The sequence below is a fragment of the Phacochoerus africanus genome, chromosome 1 (assembly GCF_016906955.1).
Source record: "Phacochoerus africanus isolate WHEZ1 chromosome 1, ROS_Pafr_v1, whole genome shotgun sequence".
Lineage (NCBI taxonomy): Eukaryota > Metazoa > Chordata > Mammalia > Artiodactyla > Suidae > Phacochoerus > Phacochoerus africanus.
This window is the reverse complement of record NC_062544.1, coordinates 573,286-595,941: the sequence shown is the minus strand read 5'-3', so window position 1 is coordinate 595,941 and position 22,656 is coordinate 573,286. Positions and strand designations below refer to the sequence as shown.

The following is a 22,656-nucleotide window of genomic DNA, read 5'->3' as shown; positions in this document are numbered from 1 at the left end:
GGGTGAGGTGAGAGGCTTGCGCCTAGCCCCCACCTCCCCCCCACGCAGCAGGGTGCAGAGTGAGGCTCTCCTCCTTCCCGCGGAGCCCGCCCCTCCCTGGAAGGACACAGGAAGCCTTCCTGTCCTTTGGGGGTGGCCCTCTCCCCACCTGCCATGCTGCTGACCTGGTGAGGCAGCTGACAGCCACCCAGGACCTCTGCAGCCCTGCCCTCTGCCTGCTGTCACCCGGCAGAGCTTCCTTCTGCCAAACTGGGGTGTGGGGGTGGCCTGGGCCAGCTATACCTCTTCCACCCCCTTCACCCCTGCTCCCCGCCCCGCCACCCCCCCACCCTGCCACCCAAGGCTAGGGCTGGGGCAGGTGCTGGGTGGGGCCAGGTGACAGGGGAACATCCTGGGGTGGCCCTGGAGACTGGGCCTCCCTCCCTGCTTCCCGTGTCTTCCCCTGGAAGCGCTTTTTGGTTTTTTGTGGTTTGGTTGTTGACAAGAACACAGTGGGGAGGGGGACGCAGGGCCTGTGATCCTGGGTGGGGGCAGGGGTGGGGGTGGAGGTGGGGTGGGTGGAGAGAAGGCAGGGCCTGTGATCCTGGGTGGGGGTGGGGGTGGGGGTGGGGTGGGTGGAGAGAAGGCAGGGCCTGTGATCCTGGGTGGGGGTGGGGGTGGGGGTGGGGGTGGGGGTGGGGGTGGGCAGGGAGAACGCAGGGCCTGTGATGCTGGGTGGGGAATGCTGGGCCCTGTGATTCTCCAGGAGATAAGCATGGGCCTCCAGGCTTCCAGGCCCATGGAAAGGCACATATTTTCCAGGCGGTTGGGGCATCTGATCATTCCGCTACCGCGTGTCCTGACGTCGTGACCGTTTTTGTCCCATCGCTTACATTTCTGTCACATTTTTGTAAAACTGTTTTTGGGGTGATTCGCCACACCTAGAGATGCTACAGCTTTTTCTACTAACTTCTTTTTGACGGACTTTTGGTTTCTGCCAGATTCCATCTTTCAGAAGCTTGGAGGCTGAGTCAGGTGGCCCTGGCTAGTACCCAGCCCCTCCTTGCCCGCTTTCCCTGCTTCCCTTCCCAGCACCCCCCCCCAGTGACCCAGGGGGGCCGAGGGAGGCTCCTGGAGCCCACAGAGACGGCCTAGGGTCCCCAGTGGGCAGGGGTCCCGCCGCAGGGCCCTGATGACTTCTGTCTACGCGGTTATGTCCTTTGAGCAGGAGCCGACCCCTTCTCCGCTAGCCCGGGCTGGGCTCCCTTCCGCTGGAGGCGCTTCCCAAGCCCTGGGCAGGAAGGAAGATCAGATCTCAGCCCCGGGCGGGCAGGCCCACTCTCGGAGTGAGAGGCACAGGGAGGGCAGCGGGAGTACGGCTGCGGGCCGGCGGGGGCAGTGCGGGCATCCGGAGGTGGGGACAGAGCGGCCCGAGGCCGGCTGGGGCGGTGGGGGTGTGGGCAGCGCAGGAACCGAAAGTCAGCCGCCGGGGGGAGGGGCGCTTCGGCGCGTCGGGGGCGCGGGCCGCCCGGGAGCAGGCCGGGGAGGGGGCCTGAGCGCAAGGCTCCCGGCGCCGCCCGGCCCGCCCGGCCCGCCGCGCGGAAACTTTTCCTGGGCCCGCGGGGAGGCAGGTGCGGTCACGTGGGCGGGGCGGCCGCGCGGACCCCGCCCCTGCGCCCTAGTCCGGCCGCGTCGGCGGGAGCGGGCGGAGCTGAGCCGGGCGCGCGGCGCGGAGCGGGGCGCGGAGTGGCCGGAGCGCCGGGTGCGCCATGCCCACCAACTTCACCGTGGTGCCCGTGGAGGCGCGGGCGGACGGCGGCCAGGATGAGGCGGCCGAGCAGACCGAGGCGCCGGGTCCCCCCGAGGGCGCCGAGCCCGACTGCTCCAACCCGGGTGAGCGCGGGCGCACCTGCCCGCGGGACAAAGGCGGAGGCCGGGCTGCGCGGGCTGGCGGGGGTGGCCGGGGGCCGGAGGGGAGGGGACGGTGGCCCGGGAGGAAGGGACGGCCCTGAAGGGAGCGAGGGGGAGGCCCGGGAGAAGGGAGCGGCCCCGGCGGCGGGGAGGGAAGGGCGACCCGGGAGAGGCCCGGAAGAGGGGGACCCGGCCCGGCAGACCGCCCGAAGGAGGGGTGTGGGGCCGCAGCCCGCCCCTGGGCCCTCCCCCCGCGCCTTTCCCCGGGCCCCCGCCGGCTCCCCTCCTCACTAGTCCCCGCCACTTTGCCTGCTCCTGCAGTTCCCCTTTCTCCGCTCCCCACTCCCGCCCGCAGAGCCCCCCGCCAAGCTTAGTGGTGAGGGCGCAGGGCGAAGCAAGGCTTCGGGGGCTGTGGGCGCCCAGGGCCCCTGCGGGCCCGGGAAGCACCTTTACCCCACTCGGGGTGGGGCACCGGGGAGGCAGGGCGGTGCGGGACGCCCTGGGTAGCTATGGAGACGGAGGAGGGGCTCGCTCTCCCGGGAGTTCTCAGGCCCTGCGGGTGCCCCCAGGCTGGTTGGCCGGCTGGGGCCGCGGAGCCGACCCCGGCTGAGGCTTCCGGGGCTGGAGGCCGCGCCCGCTTCCTCCCCGGCCACCTCTGCCCTGCTCTGCTCCTGCGCGCTGGGGCAAAGGGCCGCCGGTCAGAAGGCCCGGCCCAGCTTGGTGGGGACATCAGCAGAAAGAAAGGGCAGTAGGTCGTGGGGGGCGGGAGGGGCCCCCACAGCGCAGAGCGGGTGCCCCGACTGAGGGTCCTGCGTGCCCACGTTGCTTCTGGAATCAGGACGTCTCTGGCACTTTCACTTTCTCTTGGGGGGGGGCATCCCCAGGCCTGCTGCTGGACATCTGGGCTCCAGCCCCCTGCTTCTCAGCAGTGGATGGCTGGGTCACCCTGAGTGAGCTCAGCACCCCTCTAGAAATTGGGGGTCACTGCCACATTTGGGAGGAGGCGTCCTGCTCCTGGCAGGGGAGAGGGCGAGGTCAGTGCCGGCAGCGCTGCCCGGGCCTCAGACCCTTCATGGCCCACTGTCCAGGGGCGTCTGGCACCCCGGGCACCACTAGGAGCCCCTGAGGAGGAGGCGCCGGCCAGCCGGGCCAGGGCGGGTCCTGCCCCCGCCCTTGGGTGCCATTCTCTGCATGTGGCCCTGCAGCATAGAGGCCGAGCCGAGGCGGGACTTGAGGGCAGAGGTCAGAAGCCCAGCCTTTCTCCGGGGCGCTCTGGCGTGGGCTTTTGGGGTGAGCTCTATCCCACCGGCCCCCGGTGGCCATCGTGGCCCCAGAGGACCCTTGGCACCTTCCTGGGTGTGTGGCTCCTGGCCTGGTGGCCCCTCCCGGGCGGCCACAGTCCCTCTGCAGATGCGAGCGTGGCTGGTTTTCGGGCTGAGGCACCTTATCTCTGCTCTCAGGGCCCTCTAGCCGGCCCCAGGGCTGCTCAGGGGCCCCCCCCCAGCCCCCCGCCCCCCCCCCCCCCCCCCCGAGGCCTCGATTTCTCAGCCCTGCTGCCACCGGGGATTCCCGCTGCGGCTTGTCTAGAGTCCGTTTGGCCGCCGTCTCAGAGGCGCAAGCAGACTGGATGTAGATAATCCCACATTCTGCTTCCCAACAGACCCCACAGGGCTGGGCTCCGTTTGCGACACTTCTGAGCCGGCGCAGAGCTTGTGCCTGGGCCTTGGGTTTCTGTGTTCTACTTAGATGGCACTGGGGGGCCCGTGGGGGACCTGGGCAGGCCCCTGTGGGCTCACAGACAGGCGCCTGTTGCCTTTCAGGGCTGCTTGGCTGGGCTCCGAGTTTTAACGCAAGTGCTCAGGTCATAGTGGTGCCCAGGGAGGCCCTGGGATGGGCCCTGTGTCACCAGCGTGACGAGGGGCACCGAGCCTGGGAAGCAACCTCATGCTCTGCTCATCGAGGGGGCAGTCTTGCAAGAGCCGGAAGAGCCGCCCGGAACCCCCTCTGAAGGCCCTTGTGCAGGGTCCTTGCCCATGCCAGCTCACGACAGGGTCACTGAAGTTTCTTCCTGACTCTGAGGCTGGCCCTCGAGCCCCCGGGAGCCCCCATCCGCTGGTGGTGAGGCAGGTGTGAGGAGACCCTTCCTGGGTGGCTGTCGTGGAAGTAGGAGGCAGGGGCCGGGACTGTTTTTTTACGGAGCCTTGCCGAGGGGGTGCCGAGGGTGGGTGGGAGCTGAGGCGGGGGGGCCGTGCTCCCTTCACAGGCCCGTCTGGCCTGAGCCGAGCTTGGGGAGAACCTGTGACACCTGCCAGGCCATCCTGGGCTGCCCTGTGCCCCAGGCTGGCCTGCCCGGGAGCCCTGTTGTCAGCATGTGAAGCCTGGGCCTCCATCAGTCCTTTGGCTCAGCGAAGGTCAGTCCCACGCGTTGACCTTGAACTGCCCCTGCTGATTTGACCTTGGCGCTGCCTGCCAAGCAGCGCAGCTGGTGCGAGGGCGGTGGCTTGTGGGTGGGGCCACGGGAGGTCCGAGTGTCTGGAAGATGCTGTGTTTGCCCCGAGGGTCACTGTCCCCACGTCCCCGCCCCCACCGGCAGCGCCCCGCAGCTCTGCTTGCGTTTTCTCCGCCCTCCTGCTCTTCCTCTTTTGGCTCCTTTTCCATGGTTTTGTGCTGTGCTGCTCAGGGGGTCTCTTCGTGCTGTCCTGCTGACCCAGGCAGCCCTGGGAGTGTGACCTTTGTCCTGCTGGGGCTCAGGGGTCACAGGGTGCACGCTCGGCGCTGCTTTGTGTGGCCCCTGCCCTCGAGGGGCTGCCGCCAGGGTAGCCGGACTCAGGGCCGCGTGGCCCGAGACTCAGCTCGCAGGCTCTGTCCTGCTGGGCGAGGGCTCAGCGCTGCCCCGGCACCGGTTCCAGGAAGCAGGGGCCGCGTCCCGCGGGCGGGGGGGCGTCTGAGCAGGAAGGGCAGGCGCCGGCTGTCCCGTGGGGCTGACCCGGTCAGCGTCCGGCACCGCCTCTGTGGGAATCTCTGTAGGCGGTCGAGGCGCCGATGTCGTCCAGGGAGAGCGCGTGAGGCTGGAGGGGGGCGGGGGGGGGGCTCCTGGGTGCCGGGTTCCACCTCGAAAGGCAGAGGGCGGCCGGCAGTCGGTAGGCACAGGGAGCGGGGCGCTGCCTGCTGGGCTCCCGGGCCATCCTGGTTCTTTTCGCAGAAGCAAAGGGGAGGGTTCTGAATCCTGGGCTGTCCTGTGGGCACGCCTGTGTGTGCGTGCATGTGTGCACGTGCATGTGCGTGCGTGTGTGTGCAGGCATGTGTATGTGTGCAGGCATGTGTGTGTGTGTGCAGGGGAGTGTGTGTGTGTGTGTGTGCAGGTGGGCGTGTGCAGGGGAGTGTGGGTGTGCCTGCTGTGGCAGGCAGAGCAGCCTGGTGGTCACCAGTGTTGGGTCACGGGTGCTGAGGTGTCTGTTCTTTCCTCGCAGCTGCCCAGGAGACCCTTCTGGTCAAAGGGCTGAGGCGCCCGTCCCCTCGCGGGCCCGAGGGCTGTGCAGGGACCTGGGCCCTGATCTGCGGTCCATCCCCCGCTCTCGCGCCCTGTGCCTGGTGCAGGGAGCCCGCTGCCCTGAGGTCCAGCCGTGCCATCCTCCCCCCGACCTCTCTGCTGTGTGGGTGTCTGAGCTGTGGCTGCCAGGAGTGTGGGTGTAAGGGTGGTTTCTGAGGTTCCAACTCTGACAGAGCCCCTGCTCGTGGGGCCACCTCCGGTGACATGGGCACTGGGGCCCGTGGCTGTCCCTCTGTTGTGTGCTGCGCCTGGCCGCACAAGTGGCCCAGCGGCAGTCATGCACACGTTGCACCCTGGAGCTCAGCTCGCCTGGTGCAGCCCCGAGGACGCAGGAGTGGTGGCGGGGCCCTGTGCTGGGACCTGGCCCGAGGCAGAGGCCCCTCAGCCGTGGGTCACGCTCTGAAGCCACGGGGCCTCGAGCTGGCCCAGGGGGATTGCAGGGACGCAGCTTGGAGCTGCTGGGGCGGGGCTGCAGCTGTGAGCGAGTGTGGTGTGTGACTGGGGTGTGTGGTGTGTGTCTGACTGGCGCGTGCGTCTGCTGTGTAGGGGTGTGTGTCTGTGTGCTGTGTTTGTGGTGTCTGTGTGGCCTGGACGTGTGAGTGGTGGGGGTCTGTGGCGGGTGTGTGATGTGTGGTCTGTGTGCGCCTGGTGTGTGGCCCCGGGAGGCCCCTGGCAGTGGAGCATGTGTGCCCGGCGGGGCGCTCGCTGTTGGGGGGCGGGGGGCAGAGGCGGGCGGGGCTTGGACGTGGGATGCGGGGCCAGGGGTCCTTGGTCATGTCAGGCGCCTCTCTGCCCAGCACCCCCGGGGGGCGGGAGCAGTGGAAGTCCCTCTGTCCCCGGCCTTGGGGGCCACTCTCTGGTGGTGCCCGTGTGCCGCTGCACCGGGGAGCCGCTTCTTGCCCCGGGACCTGGGAGGGACCGGGAGCCACCTGGCTCCGTCTTCCTTCCTCAGCGCGTGAGGCTTGGGATCGCAGGGCGTTTCCATCCAGTCGTTGACCCCGCACGTCCTGCGCTTGGAGCCGGGCGGCCGGCTTCCCCTGTGCCCCTGGGGGTGTCGGGTGGAGGTCGTGGGGCCTCTGGAGAGGGGGTGCCTCTGGAGAGGGGAGAGAGAGTGGGTGCCTTGTGTGGCCCTGGAGCTGGGTCTTCATTCGATGCAGCTCAGGGTGTCACAGATCCTGCAGGGGACAGAGGCGCCTGCCAGGTTGGATCCTGCGGGCGAGGAGCTGGTCGCCTCCCTGCCCCTGGAGAGCCTGGCTGTGGGGTGGCTTCTGCCAGGAGACCCGTGGCCACGGTCCTGAGCTGCGAGCAGGCTCTGGCGCCTGACCTGGTGGCTCCCGGGCGGCCGGGGCTCCTGTGCTGAGGGATGGGTAACCTCGGGCTGGGGACACCGTGTCAGGGCCGCTGTCCTTGGGCCGCTGCAGACCGCCTCCCTCACGGCCGAGCGGCTGGGATGCGGGAGTGGGACCGAGGTCTGGTTCGGGGAGGAAGAGGAGAGCTGGCCGGCCATGTGGAGCGGACACGCGGGGAGGGGGGCGGGGGCGGAAGCCGACGTCCAGCGTTAAGGATTGACAGCTGTCCTCGCAGCCAGGTGCTTTGGGGGGTCCCTCCTGGTCACTGCAGCCACGGCCACAGCGGGGAGTGGGCCTCTGCAAGCATCTCTGGGAACCTGAGGCCGGCGGGGGGGCTCAAGCAGGAAGACCCCCTCCACTTGGGTGCGAGGCTGAGCCTGGGGTGTCTGTCCAGGGGTTTAGCGGGGCCTGAAGCCGCCTGGGGCCGTCCGGGCCTCTTTCCGGGGCTCACAGGGGCAGTGCCACGCAGCAGGGAGAGCAGAGCCCGAAGGGTTAATACCTTTCTTTTGTGGGACAGGGCCCTCCCTGCTCAGGGCAGCCTCTGGTGTCTGGTCCGCACAGATAAGCCTACTGCAGCTTCAACAGCAGCGGCCAAGACCCAGCGGCCCGGCTCCCCCACCATGGAGCCTCCGGCCGGGAGCCCAGGTGAGCGGCCCTGGGCAGGTGCGCGCTGGGGATGGGGGGGGTGCGAGCTGGCGCTGCCGGGGTCCTGCCCTGTTGGGCATCTGCGTGGGGCCCCGCCCGCGCCTCTGGCCAGGGTTGGAGGCCACGTTCTGGGTCCTGGGCTGGTTTCTGTTCTTGGGTCGCGTGGCTTCTTTCTGAGCGCCCGGCTGGGAGGAGGTGGCAGGGCCCTTCCTGAGCTCCGCGTGGCCTGGGGCGGGGCCTCTGACCGCGGGAGAGGCGGTTACCCAGTGGGCCGGGCAGCCCTGGGGGATCTGTCGGGTGTTGGGAGGAGAGCCGATGCTCCCAGGCCCGCGGGCGCCTCCAGTAGCCAAGGTGGCCGCCGCCTCCTGCAGCCCAGCCAGGGTGGCCGTGCACGGGGTCAGCACGCGGCTGCGGCCTGGCGCCGTCCTCAGGGTGGGGGCTCCCTGTGTGCCCACGCCAGCAGTGCCCCTCAGGGTGGCGTGAGCCCCGAGGCCCACCCTGGCCATCACAGGGCTCTTGGGCCTGTGTTCCCTCCTGGAGCCTGCGGGTCACAGCGGCTGCAGGTCAGGCCTGATTCTCAGGGAGGCTCTCAGACGCCCCTGGGGAGGGATCGTGTGGAGCCGAAATCAGAGGAGACGGTGCAGGCGGCTCTTGGGTTTCCTGCTCTGTAGACGAAGGGTCTAGACTGCAGCCAGATGGAGCCTGGTCGGTAATGGGAGCCGGCTGGAGGCCGGGGAGGGCAGCCGCCTGCCTTTGCCCTCAGCAGGGCCGCCTCGCCGTCCAGAACCCTCCCCCAGCTCAGATCGCCAGTGCCGGTCCCTGAGGCGGGGGAGGCCGGAGCAGCTATGTCACCGAGGGTCAGGGAGCTGGGCCCCCGAGTCCAGCAGAGGCAGATCTCCCGGGAGGGGCAGGTCCCACCTGGGAGGGTGGGCCGTTCAGATGCAAAGCCCCCAGATAGCACTGCTCTTGAGAAGCTCTGAGCCGTGCTCCCCGCTGACCCCGTGTGACTGAGCCTGCACACTCATGTGAGTGTGCGGGTGTGAACAGGGTGCCTGCACGCCTGCGGTGGCCTGTGTCTGTGTGTCACGTGGATGCGCCCACACGTCTGGCTGGTTTCAGCACTGGCACTTCTGGCAGCTGGACCTCCCTGCTCTCGACCCTGGAGTGTTAGGTTTTAGGAGAACGTGCTGGAGCTGGTGTCTTTGCCCAGATGGTGGGGCTGAGGGCCTTGGTGGGGAGCTGTGGAAGCCGAGGAGGCGGCCGTGGCTGGCCTTGGTCCTGGCCGAAGGGCAGCTGCGTCCCTCCAGTGTCCAAAGCCATGCTCAACCTCTGAGCCCCCTGGACCCTCGGTATTTCCTAGGAGAGCCCCGACACCAGGCCGTGGGGCAGGGTGGGAGGTCGTGGTGGGAGGTCACGTGGGAGCGTGGGGACGCTGCGGGGACAGGTGCCCTTTATCCTGAGGCTGCCCTGCCTGCTGCTGCGTTCGGCTCGTACCACTTGTCCGGAGTCGGGCTGCTGGGGACAGGGTGCTTCTGAGGCTTTGGAAGTGAGGGCCGTGTCTCCTCAGGAAAGCCTGGCAGAGATGCTGTGCCTGGGCCCTGCTGGCCCGTCCAGGCAGAGCGTCCACCCCAGGCCTGGGCTCCGGGGTGTGGGTGCGTCACCCCTGCACCTGGGGGCCCAGGCCAGGCCGTCGTGGCCTTTGGCCGTGAGCAGGGCCGCTTTGCTCGAGGTGGGGACCCGGGCAGAAGGGCGGGTGTGAGGAAAGGGGAGCCGGCGTGGCAGCCGGAGAGCCGCCCAGCCGGGGGCCCGGTCCTCCCTGAGCCGGCGCGCTGACCCCGCAGGCCGCGTCTGGGGGCGGACGGAGAGGGTCCTCGCGCGCTCGCCTGCGGGCAGGTGCTTCTGTCGCCGGCCAGCGGGCGGGAAGGCGCCATCCCTCGGAGGACCCGCGGGGGAGACGCCCCCCCGGCGGGGCTGCGGGCGGTTCTCAGCATTTCTCTTTCCCACAGAACGGGTTTCTGTTTCAGCCAGAAACCTGCTGTGCGGGACGCCACCGCGTCTCGACACTTGGGGATCTCGGGCGCAAATGCAGAGCTTTGGTCTCGGCCCTGCCTCTCCGGGTGGCTCCGGCCTAGCCTGCTGGCCGCTGGGTTGCGGGTCTGGCCACCTCCTGCCTGCAGAGCCGGGGGCCACGCGGCAAGGGTCAGAGATCACGGGTCATGGTCCCGGGACCTGAAAACGCTTCTCCGCAAGCCCAGGTGCTGGCGTCGGGCCGGCGGACCCCCCGCGAGGAGGCCCTGTGGCCCCGGGTGGCGCAGGCGGGTCGCCGCCCGCCCCTGCCGGCTTCGCTGCAGGCCCTGCGTGACCCGAGCTGGGTGGCAGGGAGGGCCCTCGGCCGCTGAGCCTCGGAGGCCAGGCTCTGCCCCTCCCCACGAAGCTCCGGGCCCCCCAGGCCCGGCTGCAGGAGGGCGGGAGGAGGAGAGCGCGGCCCGCTCAGGGGAGGGGGTGCTCGGGGGAGGGGTTCTTGGGGGAGGGGCGCTCGACAGAGGGGGCGCTCGGTGGAGGGGGTGCTCAGGGGGGGGGGAGCTGGGGGGTGGCGTGTGGAGATGGGCCCGTGGAGGCCATGCCGGCAGAGGGAGAGACAGAGGGGGCCGTGCCCTCGGCAGGAAGGGCCCCTCTGTGGCCGGCCTCTCCCCGCAGCAGGCTCAGCTCTTTTGGCTGGAGGGTGATGGGGACGCTCACTCTCCTCCAGGGACGGGAGTCCAGGGCGCCCGCGGCTTCCCGTCCCCAGAGCGCTGGGTCCTGCGCTGTCTCTGGTCACTACCTCGCATTTATGGATGTCGGGGTTACATCTGCATTTGGCAGAGCCAGAAGCCAGGCATCAAACCTGATGCGGACGAAACGGGATGAGGGTGGGAGAGCAGAGGCTGCCCTGGGGGAGGTGGGTGGCTGCGGTGCCCTGAGCTGCATCGGGCCGCAGCTGGACGGGGTGGGACGTCACTTGGCTGCGTGCGGGCTTCTCAGAACGGCTGTGGTGAATGGCAAGGCACGGCCTGGTCCGCGGCTCAGGGCTGCCTTCACAGGGAGGAGGGGCGCTGGTCAGCGCCGAGCACCTGCCCACCGGCCCCTGTGGGCCCTGAGCCTTGGGCTCTCAGCAGCAGGCACCAGCTGTCCTGCTCAAAGTTTCCGGAGGGCTTGGCGGCGGTGGTCTTGGTGGGCCCGGCCTAGGCTCTGGGTCCCGGGCCTGGTCGGGCCTTGCTGACCTGTCGCCATTGGTCATTCTGGGAGCACTGGCTTGCCAGCCACCCCCATCCAGGGCCATGACCTCTGGGACAGGTTGGCCTGGGTGTTGTGCCTTCATCTGGCGACGGGGGTTTTCCTTTGAGCCTTGGGGAAGACCAGCAGCTGGGCGGACCCCAAGCCTGGTCGGGCCACACTGAGGTGTAGACCGTGGCACAGGCTTCCTGGGGCTTAGGGCCAGCGGGAGGGACGGGGGAGGGGCTGTGACAGTGTCGCCGGCCTTGCTGGTCTTTGCGGCCTGCGCCATTGGGGTGCGGCAGGGCCTGCAGTGGGACGTGTCTGATGTCCTTGGACCAGACGCTGTGCGGCTGCTCCAGGAGGACCCCGGAGGGAGCGTGGACTCTGCCCACCGCAAGAGGCTGCTGGTCCCAGGAAACCAGGAAAGCAAAACGCGGGTGTGAGTGGTCGTCGGAAGCCCCAGCCAGACGTGGGGCCAGTGCTCGGCGCGCGTGGCTTTTCTGGGTGTTTGAATTCTGACGGCCGTTTCTGTGCTGGAGGGGCGACTGTCACGGGCTCTGGGGTCCCCGGAGGCAGCACCGGGCACGCGGGCATGGGCATGGCCTGTGTTTCCCCATCTGGTTCCCCGAGTCCCCCTGGTTCCCGCCTGGTCCCCTCGATCCTGGGTGCCTTGATCCCAGGCCCTGAGAGACCCCTGTTGCTGTTCCATGCAGTTCATCGGCTGAAGGGTCCTTGTTTTAAGGACAAATTAGCCCTTTTCCTGGGTGATGAGAGGCACGGGTCACGTGGGGAGGTGGGGACTCTGAGGGGACCTCCTGGCCTGGCCGCATTTCTCCCCCGACCCCCACCCACCCGCCTCCCGGAGCCGAGGCTTGTGGTTCTCGCAGGCTGGACGCTGGGGGCCCACCTGGCAGGAGCTGCAGCCTTGGACCCCCCGAGGCCGTGATTCCTGTGTGGTGCAGCCCGTGGTAGCGTCTGTGTCATCAGATGAGCAGGTTTAAAGCCACATCTGAATGTGAGGCGACTGCCAGTTTTCAGAGCTGGACGTGGGGTGAGGCAGGACCAGGCCGATGGTGTAGGCTTCGTCTCGTGACCTCCAGGCTGTTGCTGTGATTAGACATTCGAGACTGAGCCTGGCCTGTCCATCAGAGCGGGTGACCCCGGCCGGGTTGTCCGCCGGGAGCACGCCTGCCCGGAGACCGTAGGCGTGGGTCCTGCCCTCCTCACGCGGCCTGGCAGCCACCGCCGCACAGTGTAGGCTTCTGGTGACCTTGGGGCTGTGTGCCCCGTGGGGACACTGCAGGCCGCCCGCCCAGGAGGACGCAGCGGGGCTGGTGAGGCCGGGCTGCCCTCTGGCACCTGTGTCCCCAGCATTTCGTCGTGTCAGGCTTGTCCTGGGTCCTTGTCATCATGAACAGGCAGAGTGACGAGGGGGGCGCAGGCCCGGGCGCGTGGCCCCCTGAAACGCGGGGTCTCAGCCCGAGGAGGACCCCTCCTGGCAGGTGCTCTCACCCAGGTGGGGCGGGAGAGGGTTTCCCCAGACGCCGGGGCCTGCGGAGCCCCACGTTTGGGTCAGGCCCTGGGTGGTGCTCGGGCCCAGGTTTCCTTTGTGGGGACTGACTGTAGCCTGTCCCTCCCTCGAAAAACAAACGCAGAGTCGAGTGTCCTGCGGAGGTGGGAGCAGCGGGGAGTCTGAGGACACTCCCGGGTACCGGTTCCTGGGCTTTCCGGTTTGGGGCGGGTGGGTCCCTCGGGTGGAAGCACCTGAATTCTGATGGAGAGCCTCCACGTGGCCGAGTCGAGGAGGAGGAGGCTGCTGTCAGGCTCCTGCCCGCTGCTCCCTAACCCGTCCGTGCCCCAGATGCCCGTCTCCCTTCCGCCACGTCCCCAGGCCCGTAGGGAGCGCCCCTGGGGCTGACGGACTGGACGCGTGTCAGGAAATGAAGGGACGTGTGTTCTCTTGAAGGGATGCGCCATGGTTTACGGCTCTGCGAACGGGACTCGCCGTTGGCCACGAGCTGCGTGCGGCCGGTGGAGGGACGGGGGGGCTGCCGGGGGTGTTCATCTTGCTTGTTTTGTGTGTCTTCTCCATTTTCCGCACCTGTCGCGTGTGCTGCTGTGGTTACGGCAGCAAAGTGGAGAGCCCGAGGCCACCGTCTGCCGCTCAGCCCGGCCGCCCTGCCCAGGCGTGCTGCGCGCACGTGCCCTGGCCACGTCCACGCCTTGTGTGGCGTCCGCGTCATTGCTTCTGGTTTCTCAGACCCCAGGGTGGTCCTGGGACCTAGCGGCCACCTGGCCTGAGTCAGTCTGTCTGGTGGGCCTCCTGGGTCCCTCAGCGAGCACTCTCCTGGGGGCTCCTCGTCTGTTCCGTTCCTTCCCAGTCCTCTGTTCCAGGCGTTCCCTCTGTCTTAGGGGAAGGGCGGGCCAGCTGGGCTCCTATTTGAGGCTGAGCTCCCGCTTTCCCGGGCACCCCGCCCTGGGAGCGTCAGATCAGCATAGGAGGTTGTTTCTAGGTCAGGTGCCCGCCCCCTGAGAGCCCCCCAGGGCCGGGCTGTGCAGAGCCAGGTGGGGGCAGAGGGCACCTGGGGAAGCTGGGGCCCGAGCTGAGCCAGGCCCTGCCCACACTGGCCACCTCTTCCCAGCGGAGAAACACGAGTCCCAGGCACCGAGTCCCCGGAGCCTCCCATGACTTTGTCCAAGGTCAGGCGGGGGGGTGGGGTGGGGGGGGGACCTGACACCCGCCCCCCCACCCCGGGCAGCCGGGGCAGGGCCTGCACATCCTGAGTCTGGTCTGGAGGGGTCCTCCGTTTGCTGCAGAGACGCGGACTACGGGACTACGGGACTACTTGCTTCCAGGAGGGATCCGCCCGGGTGGGGAGGCCCGGGAAGGAGGTGTGGCTGAAGACCCGGCTGTGCCAGACTCCCAGGGTGGTTGGTTGTTTCCTTGAAGCTGGTTGGGTTTGTAAACCTTGTCTTGACCTAACTCTTGACTCGGGAAAACCTGTAAGAGCATCCCTGCCCGGGTGAGGCCACCCGCGGCTCCCGCCACCCCCAGGCTGGGACCGGGGCGGAGGGCCGGCAGGGTGACGCCCTCGAGGCCGTGTCTCCTGAGACACGCTTGCCACCAAATCAGGGTCTTCACTGAAGGGCTTACCCGGATTTCATCTTCACTTTCTGGAAAGAATCGGGCTCGCTCCGCGTCCCGTCCTCCCTCTTTCCGGAACTTTCGAGAGCTGCCTGACACTCTTGGCCTCAGTCTCTTCTGAGCGGCCGAGGCTGTAGGTCACCCCCCCACCAGGTTCGCTTCCATCTTCCTCGTGGTGGCACTTGGGGGCCGTGACCTCATGTTCACCTTGACCCCACGTTTGATGGGTGGACTGGCACCGCCCCTGCCCCCGTCAGGCCATGTAGGTGGCCCGTGGGCTGTGGGCGCGGCCCCGGGCACTGCCTGCCCCAAGCAGCTACCCTGTGGTGGCAGCTGAGGCTCAGCCGCGAGGGGCTCGGTCTGCAAGAGGGCGGGTCTGCCTGCTGTGTGGCTTCCTGCGTGGGCTGTGGGGACCCAGGGAGGCCTGGGAGGCTTGGTGGGGAAGGAGGAGCTGAGCGGGGTCTGCGGGTTGTGGGACCAGAGAGCTGAGGGTGTGCGGGGCAATGCCCTGGACCCAGCGTCTCTGTGTGAGGGGCCAGGGACGAGAGCTGGCGCCTCCGCGGGCACGGGCTGGGGGTGTCCCCTCCATGTGCGTCTGGGCTCTGGTTTCCTCTTGGGGATCCTGTCTGGAAGTGGGGCCGTGGTGGGTCACCCGCGGGGGCTGCGTGGGCAGGGGGTCCCCGCTCAGTTCACTCTGGCCGCTGGGGCCGGGGCACCTTTCCCCACTGTCCTCACTCCTGCCAGGGGCCAGGTCCCACGCAGGAGGCCTGTGTGGTGCTGACTTGCAGTGGGCCCCGCTCCTGAGCACGCCCCGTGTCCTTGCTGGTGGCCTCTGGGACGGCGTTGTCACCGATCCACTGGGACGGGCAGGGCTGCGCATTAGAGCCACGTGGCTGGGGCGTTTCTCTCCACTTTGAATCCAGAGCCTGTGCCCGGCCCGCATTTGAGGATCTGGCCGGAGCTCCCAGGTGGCCCGGGGGCTGATCCGCTCCCCTGTGGCCTGGCCACACGGAGCTGGGGACGGGCTGGTCAGGCCCTCCCAATAGAAACAGCCACGGAGACGGCAGGGCTGCGATGCCAGCCACGCGCCTACACCTGGCTCCAGATCCTCCCCAGGAGCTTTGCTCCCATCGGTTGGGGGTCCCCGTGAGGCGGCTGTGATCCACCGGGACTGGGGGCTAGGACCCTAAGCTGCTGGGGGACGAGCCTCCGCATCCCCCGTGCAGGTGCCTGTCCCACCGTGGACAGCCACGGGCCGCTCGGGCACTGCCGGCTGGGGACGGTGTCCTGGGAGCATCAGCAAGGCTGTCGGGCATGGGTCCCAGAAAGGCAGGGCGGGACTTGGTCCCTGGACGGTCAACGCCTTGGCGCTCTTCACCTGGGCACCGGGAGGCGGAGCCGCCCGCCCCCAGCCCCAGGTCGCCTCCTTTCGTGACCGTGCCCTCCCCCACAGGAGATGGTGGCCCCAGGGAGGACAGCCCGTTCATCGGCGGCGTGGAGGCGGACGGAGGGAGCGTGTTGGAAGGAAGAAGCATGGCTCTCTTTGAGGTACCCGCACGTTCTCCTCCAGAGCAGCAGGCCGCACGTCGAGCTCTCGTGTGGACAAGAGCAGAGGCCCCGGCCCCAAGGCCCCACCTCTAACAGTGAACCGAGGCTCCCGGCAGAGGCCTCGGGGAGCCCCTTGGAGGGGCTGGATCCAGGCCATCGGGAGAGCCCTGTCCCCCCCGCCCCGCTGGTGGCCCCACTCGGTGTGGCCTGGAGCCCCAAGCCTGGGCCCCTGGCCTGCCCAGCCCGTGTCTGGGGCCTCCTGCCCGTTTTGGGTCTGGGGGTCTCAGGGCAGGCAGAGCTGGGCCCTGGCTCATCTGCTCGGTTTGGGGGCATCTCAGCCAGAGGTGGGTAACTGGCTCGGCGTCCTGGCTCCAAACAGGAGGAAATGGACAGCAACCCCATGGTGTCCTCGCTGCTCAACAAGCTGGCCAATTACACCAACCTGAGCCAGGGCGTCGTGGAGCACGAGGAGGACGAGGACAGCCGGAGGCGGGAGGTCAAGGTGCGTGCCCCTCCCCCAGGGCCCCCCCCCCCAGGGCCTCCCCTCCCCCAGGACCCTGGGTGGGGCCTCCTCTCCCCCACCCTGTTTCTCAATCCTGGGGCTGTGACCCTGCTACCTCTTCCCGGAAGCTGTTTCTTAGGGGGTTGTTTGTTTCTGGGAGTCCGCCCTCAGCTGCGCCCAGCTGCTGTGAGGGTTCTGTGCAGAGACCTTGGAGCGGTTCTGGAAGAGCCACCCAGGTGCCCAGGAGAGGCTGTGGGGTGAGGGCTTGCAGGGCAGGGCAGCGCCCTGAGACTCAAGAAACTGCTCAGGACTCATCTCAGGGGAAATGAGACACGTCTTTCTCTCTGTCTTTCTGGCTCCCTCCCCCGAAACCGTGGCCAAAAAGTTGGCCTCCTCTCAGCAGTAGATTCTCTGTCTCTGCGCTGGGGGCTTAGTTCAGGGTGGAGGCTTCTTTCGATTTCAAGGGGTGACTTTTTCCCGTGTTTTCTGCTGTCAGTAGAGCACAGCCTCTGGGGTCCTGTGTTCTTGGGGGCGGCTCGTGACCTGGGGCGCCTGGGGGCAGGAGGAGGGCGGTGCGGCCTGAGCCCCTGGCCCCGACTCCAGATGGCTGGACGGGACAGCTGGGTGGCCCCCCAGCGCGGGAGCTGAGGCCAGGTGGGGGGTCCTGTTGCCCTCTGGCTGCCAGCCCTCTCGCTCCCTGCTGTGTCTGCCCGCCCATCCGGCCAGCCCTGGGGCCGAGGTGCCAGGAGCCCAGCGCCGCCCTCACGCTGAGGTCTAGCCTGATCCCGGTCCTGTGGCCGCAGGAGGTCAGGTCCCAGGCACACCCTCCGTCTTTCCTTCCTCCTGCCGTGAAGCCAGCAGGTTTAGTGCTCGCCTCCTGCCCCCCGAGAGTGACTGTTTGGGGAACGGGTTGTCCCGGAAGGGGAGTAACAGACCCTGGTCCCCTCGGGGGCCTGTGCAGGCCGCTTCCCCGGGCACGGGCGGCCCTTCAGCAGCGGCGTGTCTGTCCCTGCCTTTTCTCCCCCATGGGACCTTCCCCGGGTTCTGCTCTGGTGCGGGGACGCCGCCCTGCGGGGAGGTCACAGCTGCCGTGGTTGCGGGTCAGTCGCTCACGGGTGGGTTTCTGGGGTTTCAGACTCTTGCCTGGCGCCAAGTCGCGGGGGCTGCAGGCCTTCTGTGCAGAATGTCGGGCCCTCCGCCTGCCGGCACTTGTGCCCCGGGATCACGGGCCCTTTCTCAGCTCTCCTCGCAGCCCGCTCCGAAGTGAGGCCCAGACCTGCTGGAGTCTGTTCTGAGGCTGACCTGGGTCCAGCCTGCTGACCTGTGGTGTGGACCAATGGGGACTCCTGGCACAGGCCCACAGGGCAGGTGGCCCCCTGGCCTCGGTCCCCTGGGGACTGGAGCAGGTTCCCTGGGCACATGCAGATGGGGCTCCCATTGGGGGGGTGCCTGGCTCCCTGGGCCCCACTTAGGACCTACCCTGGACAGAGCAGGAACTGCGCTCCTCGTCCCTCGAGTGGGGCACAGAGATGGGGCCTGGTCCCCCCAAGGCACCTTCTCTGGGGTCTGGGTGCCTCCAGCATCCTGGGCCTTGGAACCTGTCGGGTTGACCCTTCAAAGCTGTGATTTATGAGAGGCTGGGGCCCCTTCACGGCCTTTCAGAGTCGTCTCAGCTGCTGGACAGAGTCTGGCCATGGACCAGCTGGGTCTAGGCGGGGGGGGGGGGTCCCTACTCAGACGGGGGGCATGGCACCTGGTGGCTCAGGTCGCAGAGGCGGGGAAGAAGGAGCGGGCACAGCTGCCGCCTTGGGTTTGCATTTTCTGTTTTATTTATTTTTTCTATTTAGGGCCGCACCTGTGCCATGTGGAAGTTCTCAGGCTCTGGGTCGAATTGGAGCCACAGCTGCTGGCCTACACTGCAGCCACAGCAACGTGGGATCCGGGGTGAGGCCTGGGATCGAGCCTGTGTTTTCATGGATACTAGTCGGGTTTGTTTGTGCTGCACCACAGTGGAAACTCGCGGGTTTGCCTCTTTTTCATACAAATAAAAGCCCCTGAGACCTCCTCCCCCAACTCTGTGTGCAGAGCCCAGACCCATGACCACAAAACACTGAGGTATCCTGCAGGTGGGGGGCCTGGGGCAGGCGCCCAGCATGGGAAGCCGCTGCTGGGGGGGTCCGCCCGAGGCTTCTGACCGCCTCCACTCGCTGGGCCCGGGGTCTCCGCTCCATCACCTGCCCTGAGCCCGTGCGCGGTGCCGGCATTCCTGTGTGTCCACTTTCTGAGAAGCCCACTTGCTCCCTCGGGGGTCTGCCTTCCCCCCAGCAGGACCCCTGTCTCAGCCAGCCTGTGCCCATTCCTGGCAGGTGTCTTCACGGCAGGTTTTCCCAGCTCTCATTCCTGTTATACACCTCAGGTTAAGCCACGTCCCCCCCATTCAACGTCCTGTTCTTGTGGCCAGAATGCCCCAGAGTGGACCACCCGATGGGGTCACCCTGGCCGTCGGGCAGGACAGGTGTGCCCCAGCCTCGTTCCCGAGGCTTCCCCGGGCCGCTTTGTTCCGCCGTGGACTGTCCAGCTTTACCGGAGCCCCCGGCGCCCCCGCTCTGTTGCCCTGGCGGGGCGAGCCCTCTGCCGGGCCGGGGCCTTCGGGAGGCTGCACTCACAGGTGCGCGTCCTCCAGACTCTCGCTGGTCCCCGGTCACTGCCTCCAAGTGAGTCAGTTCACGGCGGGCTTCTGTCTGGACCGGGCGTCCCGCACCCTCCGTGGCTGTGGGGCAGGGGGGCCGGTCCCTGCCTCCCCTCACGTCAGGGTTCCTGAGGGCGCGGGCTGCAGCCGCGTGGCACAGGCCCTGGCTCGGCTTGCTCCCCCTCCGTCCCGGGGTCCCCCCTCCTGCTGTGGGCGGCCCGGGGCCTGTTCTGGTTCCCTCCGGCCCCGGTCTCGCCTTAGCCGTTTTCCGCGTGACGGAAGCTCGTGGCGCTCGCTGGCCTGCCCTGGTCGTCCTGCCCCACGACCCCCTGTTCAGGGTCTGGGCCCCACGTGCGCTTGGCTCCAGAGAGGGGCTGGTCACAGCCTCGGCACCGCCGCGCTCTCTCCTAGAACCCCCGCATGGGCACCTTCATCGGCGTCTACCTGCCCTGCCTGCAGAACATCCTGGGCGTGATCCTCTTCCTGCGCCTGACGTGGATCGTGGGGGCGGCCGGCGTCCTGGAGTCCTTCCTCATCGTGTCCATGTGCTGCACCTGCGTGAGTGGGCGCCGCGTCCTCACCCGGGCCTGCTCTGGGCCCCGGGTCCCTGCTCTGGGCCCCGGGTCCTGCTCTGAGCCCCGGGATCCTGCTCTGAACCTCGGGTTCCTGCTCTGAGCCCCGGGTCCCTGCTCTGAGCCCCGGGGTCCCTGCTCTGGGCCCCGGGTCCCTGCTCTGAGCCCTGGGGTCCTGCTCTGAGCCCCGGGGTCCTGCTCTGAGCCCCGGGGTCTCTGCTCTGGGCCCCGGGTCCCTGCTCTGAGCCCCAGGGTCCCTGCTCTGGGCCCCGGGATCCTGCTCTGAACCTCGGGTTCCTGCTCTGAACCTCGGGCCCCTGCTCTGAGCCCCGGGGTCCCTGCTCTGAGTCCCGGCCCCCTGCTCTGAGCCCCGGACAGCCTGCCGCTGGTGCTGCTGTGGGCGTGGGACATGGCTTTGTGGGTGTTAGGCTGGGACCAGCGGTCACCGGGTACCTTGCCCATGGGCTGGGTGAGTCTCATGGGGCTGCATCGGCAGCACGGGGGTGAGTGCCCTGGGGCTGTCAGCACTCACAGCTGGCCTGGTCTGCACTAGACAAGGTCCCCTGCCCACTGGGGAGCATCTGGGTGTTTTCAGGGATTCCAGTTGAAGGGAGAGGCCGCTTACCGGGGCTGCGTTTAGCCGCTGGCCTCCGTGTCCCGTCTGCCCGGGGAGTAGCTTTGGGGTAGTCCCTCCCTGAGAAGGACAAAGAGCAGAGCACAGCCAGGCCTCACGGAGCTGGGCCTGCGCCCCCAAGAACTGGTCAGGGGGCCCTTGGGCCTCACGCGTCCTGGGGCCGTTTCTTCTGCTCCTCACTTGGGGGGGGGGAGTGTGTGTGGCCGCGTTCCCACATAGGTGGCAGGCGCCCTGGAGAGGCTCCAGCAGCCCTTGCTCCCAGGGGGCAGGGGTGGGCACTGGACCGGGCCCTGAGCTGGCTGGTCGAGGTGGCTCTCGGGAGCTTGGCCTTGGCATCTGCAGTGCCCGGCGCCCGGCTGCCTGGTGCCCAGCAGCTCTCTGTGCTCCAGAGCGGGGGGTCAGCCGGTGGCGCTGCCTGGGCCCGGGGCTGCCTTTCTCCTCTGAGACGCTGCCCGTCCTTCTGTAGACCATGCTGACCGCCATCTCCATGAGCGCCATCGCCACCAACGGCGTGGTCCCAGGTACGGGAGCCGGGGACGGGGCGTGGCCGCATGGCCTCTGCGGCATTTTGAGGCCTTCGCGCCAGGCGCCACGTCGGGAGGGGGTGGCCGGCCCTGGGGGCTTTGCCACGACCAGGGTCCTGCTGCCCTGCAGCCTGTCCCTGGAGCCTGCGTGTTCGGGACTCACCGTGAAACTGGGGTTCTTGTTTTTGTTATTATTTTTTGTGTTTTTTTAGGGCCGCACCTGCGGCATATGGAGGTTCCCAGGCTAGAGGTCAAATCGGAGCTGTAGTCTCTGGGCTACACCACAGCCACAGCAACTCGGGATCCGAGCTGTGTCTGTGACCTACACCACAGCTCACGGCAACGCTAGATCCTGAACCCACTGAGCGAGGCCGGGGATCAAACCCGCAACCTCATGGGTACTAGTCGGATTCGTTTCTGCTGAGTCATGATGGGAACTCCCACTGTTCTCTTTTAAGCTGAGTCCTTTCCAGGACCAAGGCTCCAGGGTGGACTTCTTGCCTCGGGTGCTGACCGAGGGGGTGGGGGCGGGGGCAGCCCTGACGTGGGGGTGCCTGCCGTGGCTGTGGAGTGGTGTGGTGACCGTCCCATCACTGGGGTGGGCAGTGCTGCGGGTCAGCGGCCTCGGGAGCAGAGATGCCACCAGGTGACCTGAGGACTTCTGCTCCCCAACGGTTGCACAGCCCAGCTTGTCTGCGCCGCATGCTTGGGTGGCCACCCCTCCCCCAGGACGTGCCCGGAGGCAGCGGGGTGGCAGGCAGGGCCCTCGGCAGAGCAGGGAGGCCGCCCTGGGGGGTGGGCGGCCGTCTGAGGCTGGGAGGTGGTGCCCACACCCACGTCTTGAGAAGGGGGTGCGCCCCACGGGCTTGGGGAGATGGCCTTCAAGTTGGCTTTCAGGAGGCCTGCGCCCTGACACACGCCCCAGGTGGCTGGTGTCACGCAGGGTCCCTGGTCGGAGTCAGAGGTCTCCTAGCTGACCAACAGGTGCCTGGGGTCAGGCCCTTAGGTGTGAGACAGGAGTGGTGACTGAGCGGCCCTGGGTTTCCTAAACCCTTTTGGGCAGAACGAGAGGGCACCCAGGAGTCGGGTGCGGTGTCCACGGCAGACCTCGTACAGTCGAGGCCCTCAGTCCGGCCTCCTGCTTGTGGCTGCTTCCAAATCGGCCTCCAGCGAGGCGAGGAGCCGAGCTCTGCAGGTGGGGGTGCTGGGCGGTGGGGAGCAGGCTTGTTGCCTGCATGTCCCCCTCTCTGCCAGGCTCCCTGTTTGGAGGCCCAGCCCGGGTGTCTTGGGGAGCCTGCCTGCGTGGCCATTGGCGCGTCGTAACCCGCTGCTTCTTGCTTTGCGTTTTTTGCAGCTGGCGGCTCCTATTACATGATATCGCGGTCCCTGGGGCCCGAGTTCGGAGGGGCTGTGGGTCTCTGCTTCTATCTGGGCACCACCTTTGCGGGGTCCATGTACATTCTGGGGACCATTGAGATTTTTTTGGTAAGTGCTTTGTTTGGAGCCGGCTTCCCTCCCCTTGTCCAGCTATAGCCACTGTCAGCAGAGGGACCCCCGGAAAGGGCACCGCGAGTCCCTGTGTCCCCTCCCTGAGGCACATTCGACCCCGCGGTGTCCCCTTGGGCTCCTGGGGGTGGTGTGTCCGATTGCTTGGCGTGGGGCTGAGGCTGGACCGCTTGGCAAGGACCCGCCGTCCCTCTTAGCTGCTTTTCGGGGTGACCCCAGGCACTTGCCAGGGCAGCCTGAGCTGTTTGAGGGTTCAGGGTGGTGGGGACGGAGCCCCTCGGCCAGGACTCTGTCCCTCCCGAGTTCGCTGTGCAGCGACCAGGTGCTCGGCAGATGACGTTGGGGCCTTCCGAGTCGGGCTCAAGTGGCGTGGGTGGCTGTGGCCACGTGCCGAGTGGAACCGCGAGGCCTGTGGGCCTGAGCTCAGGGGCACGGCCCTGCCACGCGGACCTTGGGGTCCCCGAACCGGAAACTGAAGCGGTTTTTTTGTTTTTTTTGTCTTGTTTTTTTTTTGTCCTTTTGCCTTTTCTAGGGCCGCTCCTGCGGCATACGGAGGTTCCCAGGCTAGGGGTCCATTCGGAGCTGTAGCTGCCAGCCTACGCCAGAGCCACAGCAACGCAGGATCGGAGTCGTGTCTGCTGCGACCTACACCACGGCTCACGGCAACGCCGGATCCTTAACCCGCTGAGCAAGGCCAGGGATCGAATCCCCAACCTCATGGTTCCTAAGTCGGATTCGTTAACCACTGAGCCACAACGGGAACTCCTGTTTTTGATGTGTTTTAAGGTGGAAGTGCCCCCGGTGTGCCAGGCCCCTCAGAGGTGCTGTCCCTCGGGGAGCCACCTGG

General features: G+C 67.8%; 1 protein-coding gene across 3 annotated transcripts in view; it reads left to right on the top strand.

Moving 5' to 3' along the window:
• Positions 1-1,679: 1,679 nt before the first annotated feature.
• Positions 1,680-22,656, top strand: part of SLC12A7 (solute carrier family 12 member 7) — a 39,895-nt gene continuing 18,918 nt past the window's right edge. Inside the window, exons 1-6 of one of the 3 annotated variants that reach the window (XM_047793859.1) lie at positions 1,680-1,872; positions 15,288-15,382; positions 15,762-15,884; positions 18,985-19,131; positions 20,246-20,300; positions 21,658-21,788. In XM_047793859.1, coding sequence (XP_047649815.1) covers positions 1,749-1,872; positions 15,288-15,382; positions 15,762-15,884; positions 18,985-19,131; positions 20,246-20,300; positions 21,658-21,788 — 675 coding nt within the window. In that variant the 5' untranslated portion in view covers positions 1,680-1,748. Of the gene's footprint in view, positions 1,873-7,378; positions 7,435-15,287; positions 15,383-15,761; positions 15,885-18,984; positions 19,132-20,245; positions 20,301-21,657; positions 21,789-22,656 lie in introns of those variants that run through there. The other 2 variants (XM_047794535.1, XM_047795400.1) reach the window with 2 other exon arrangements.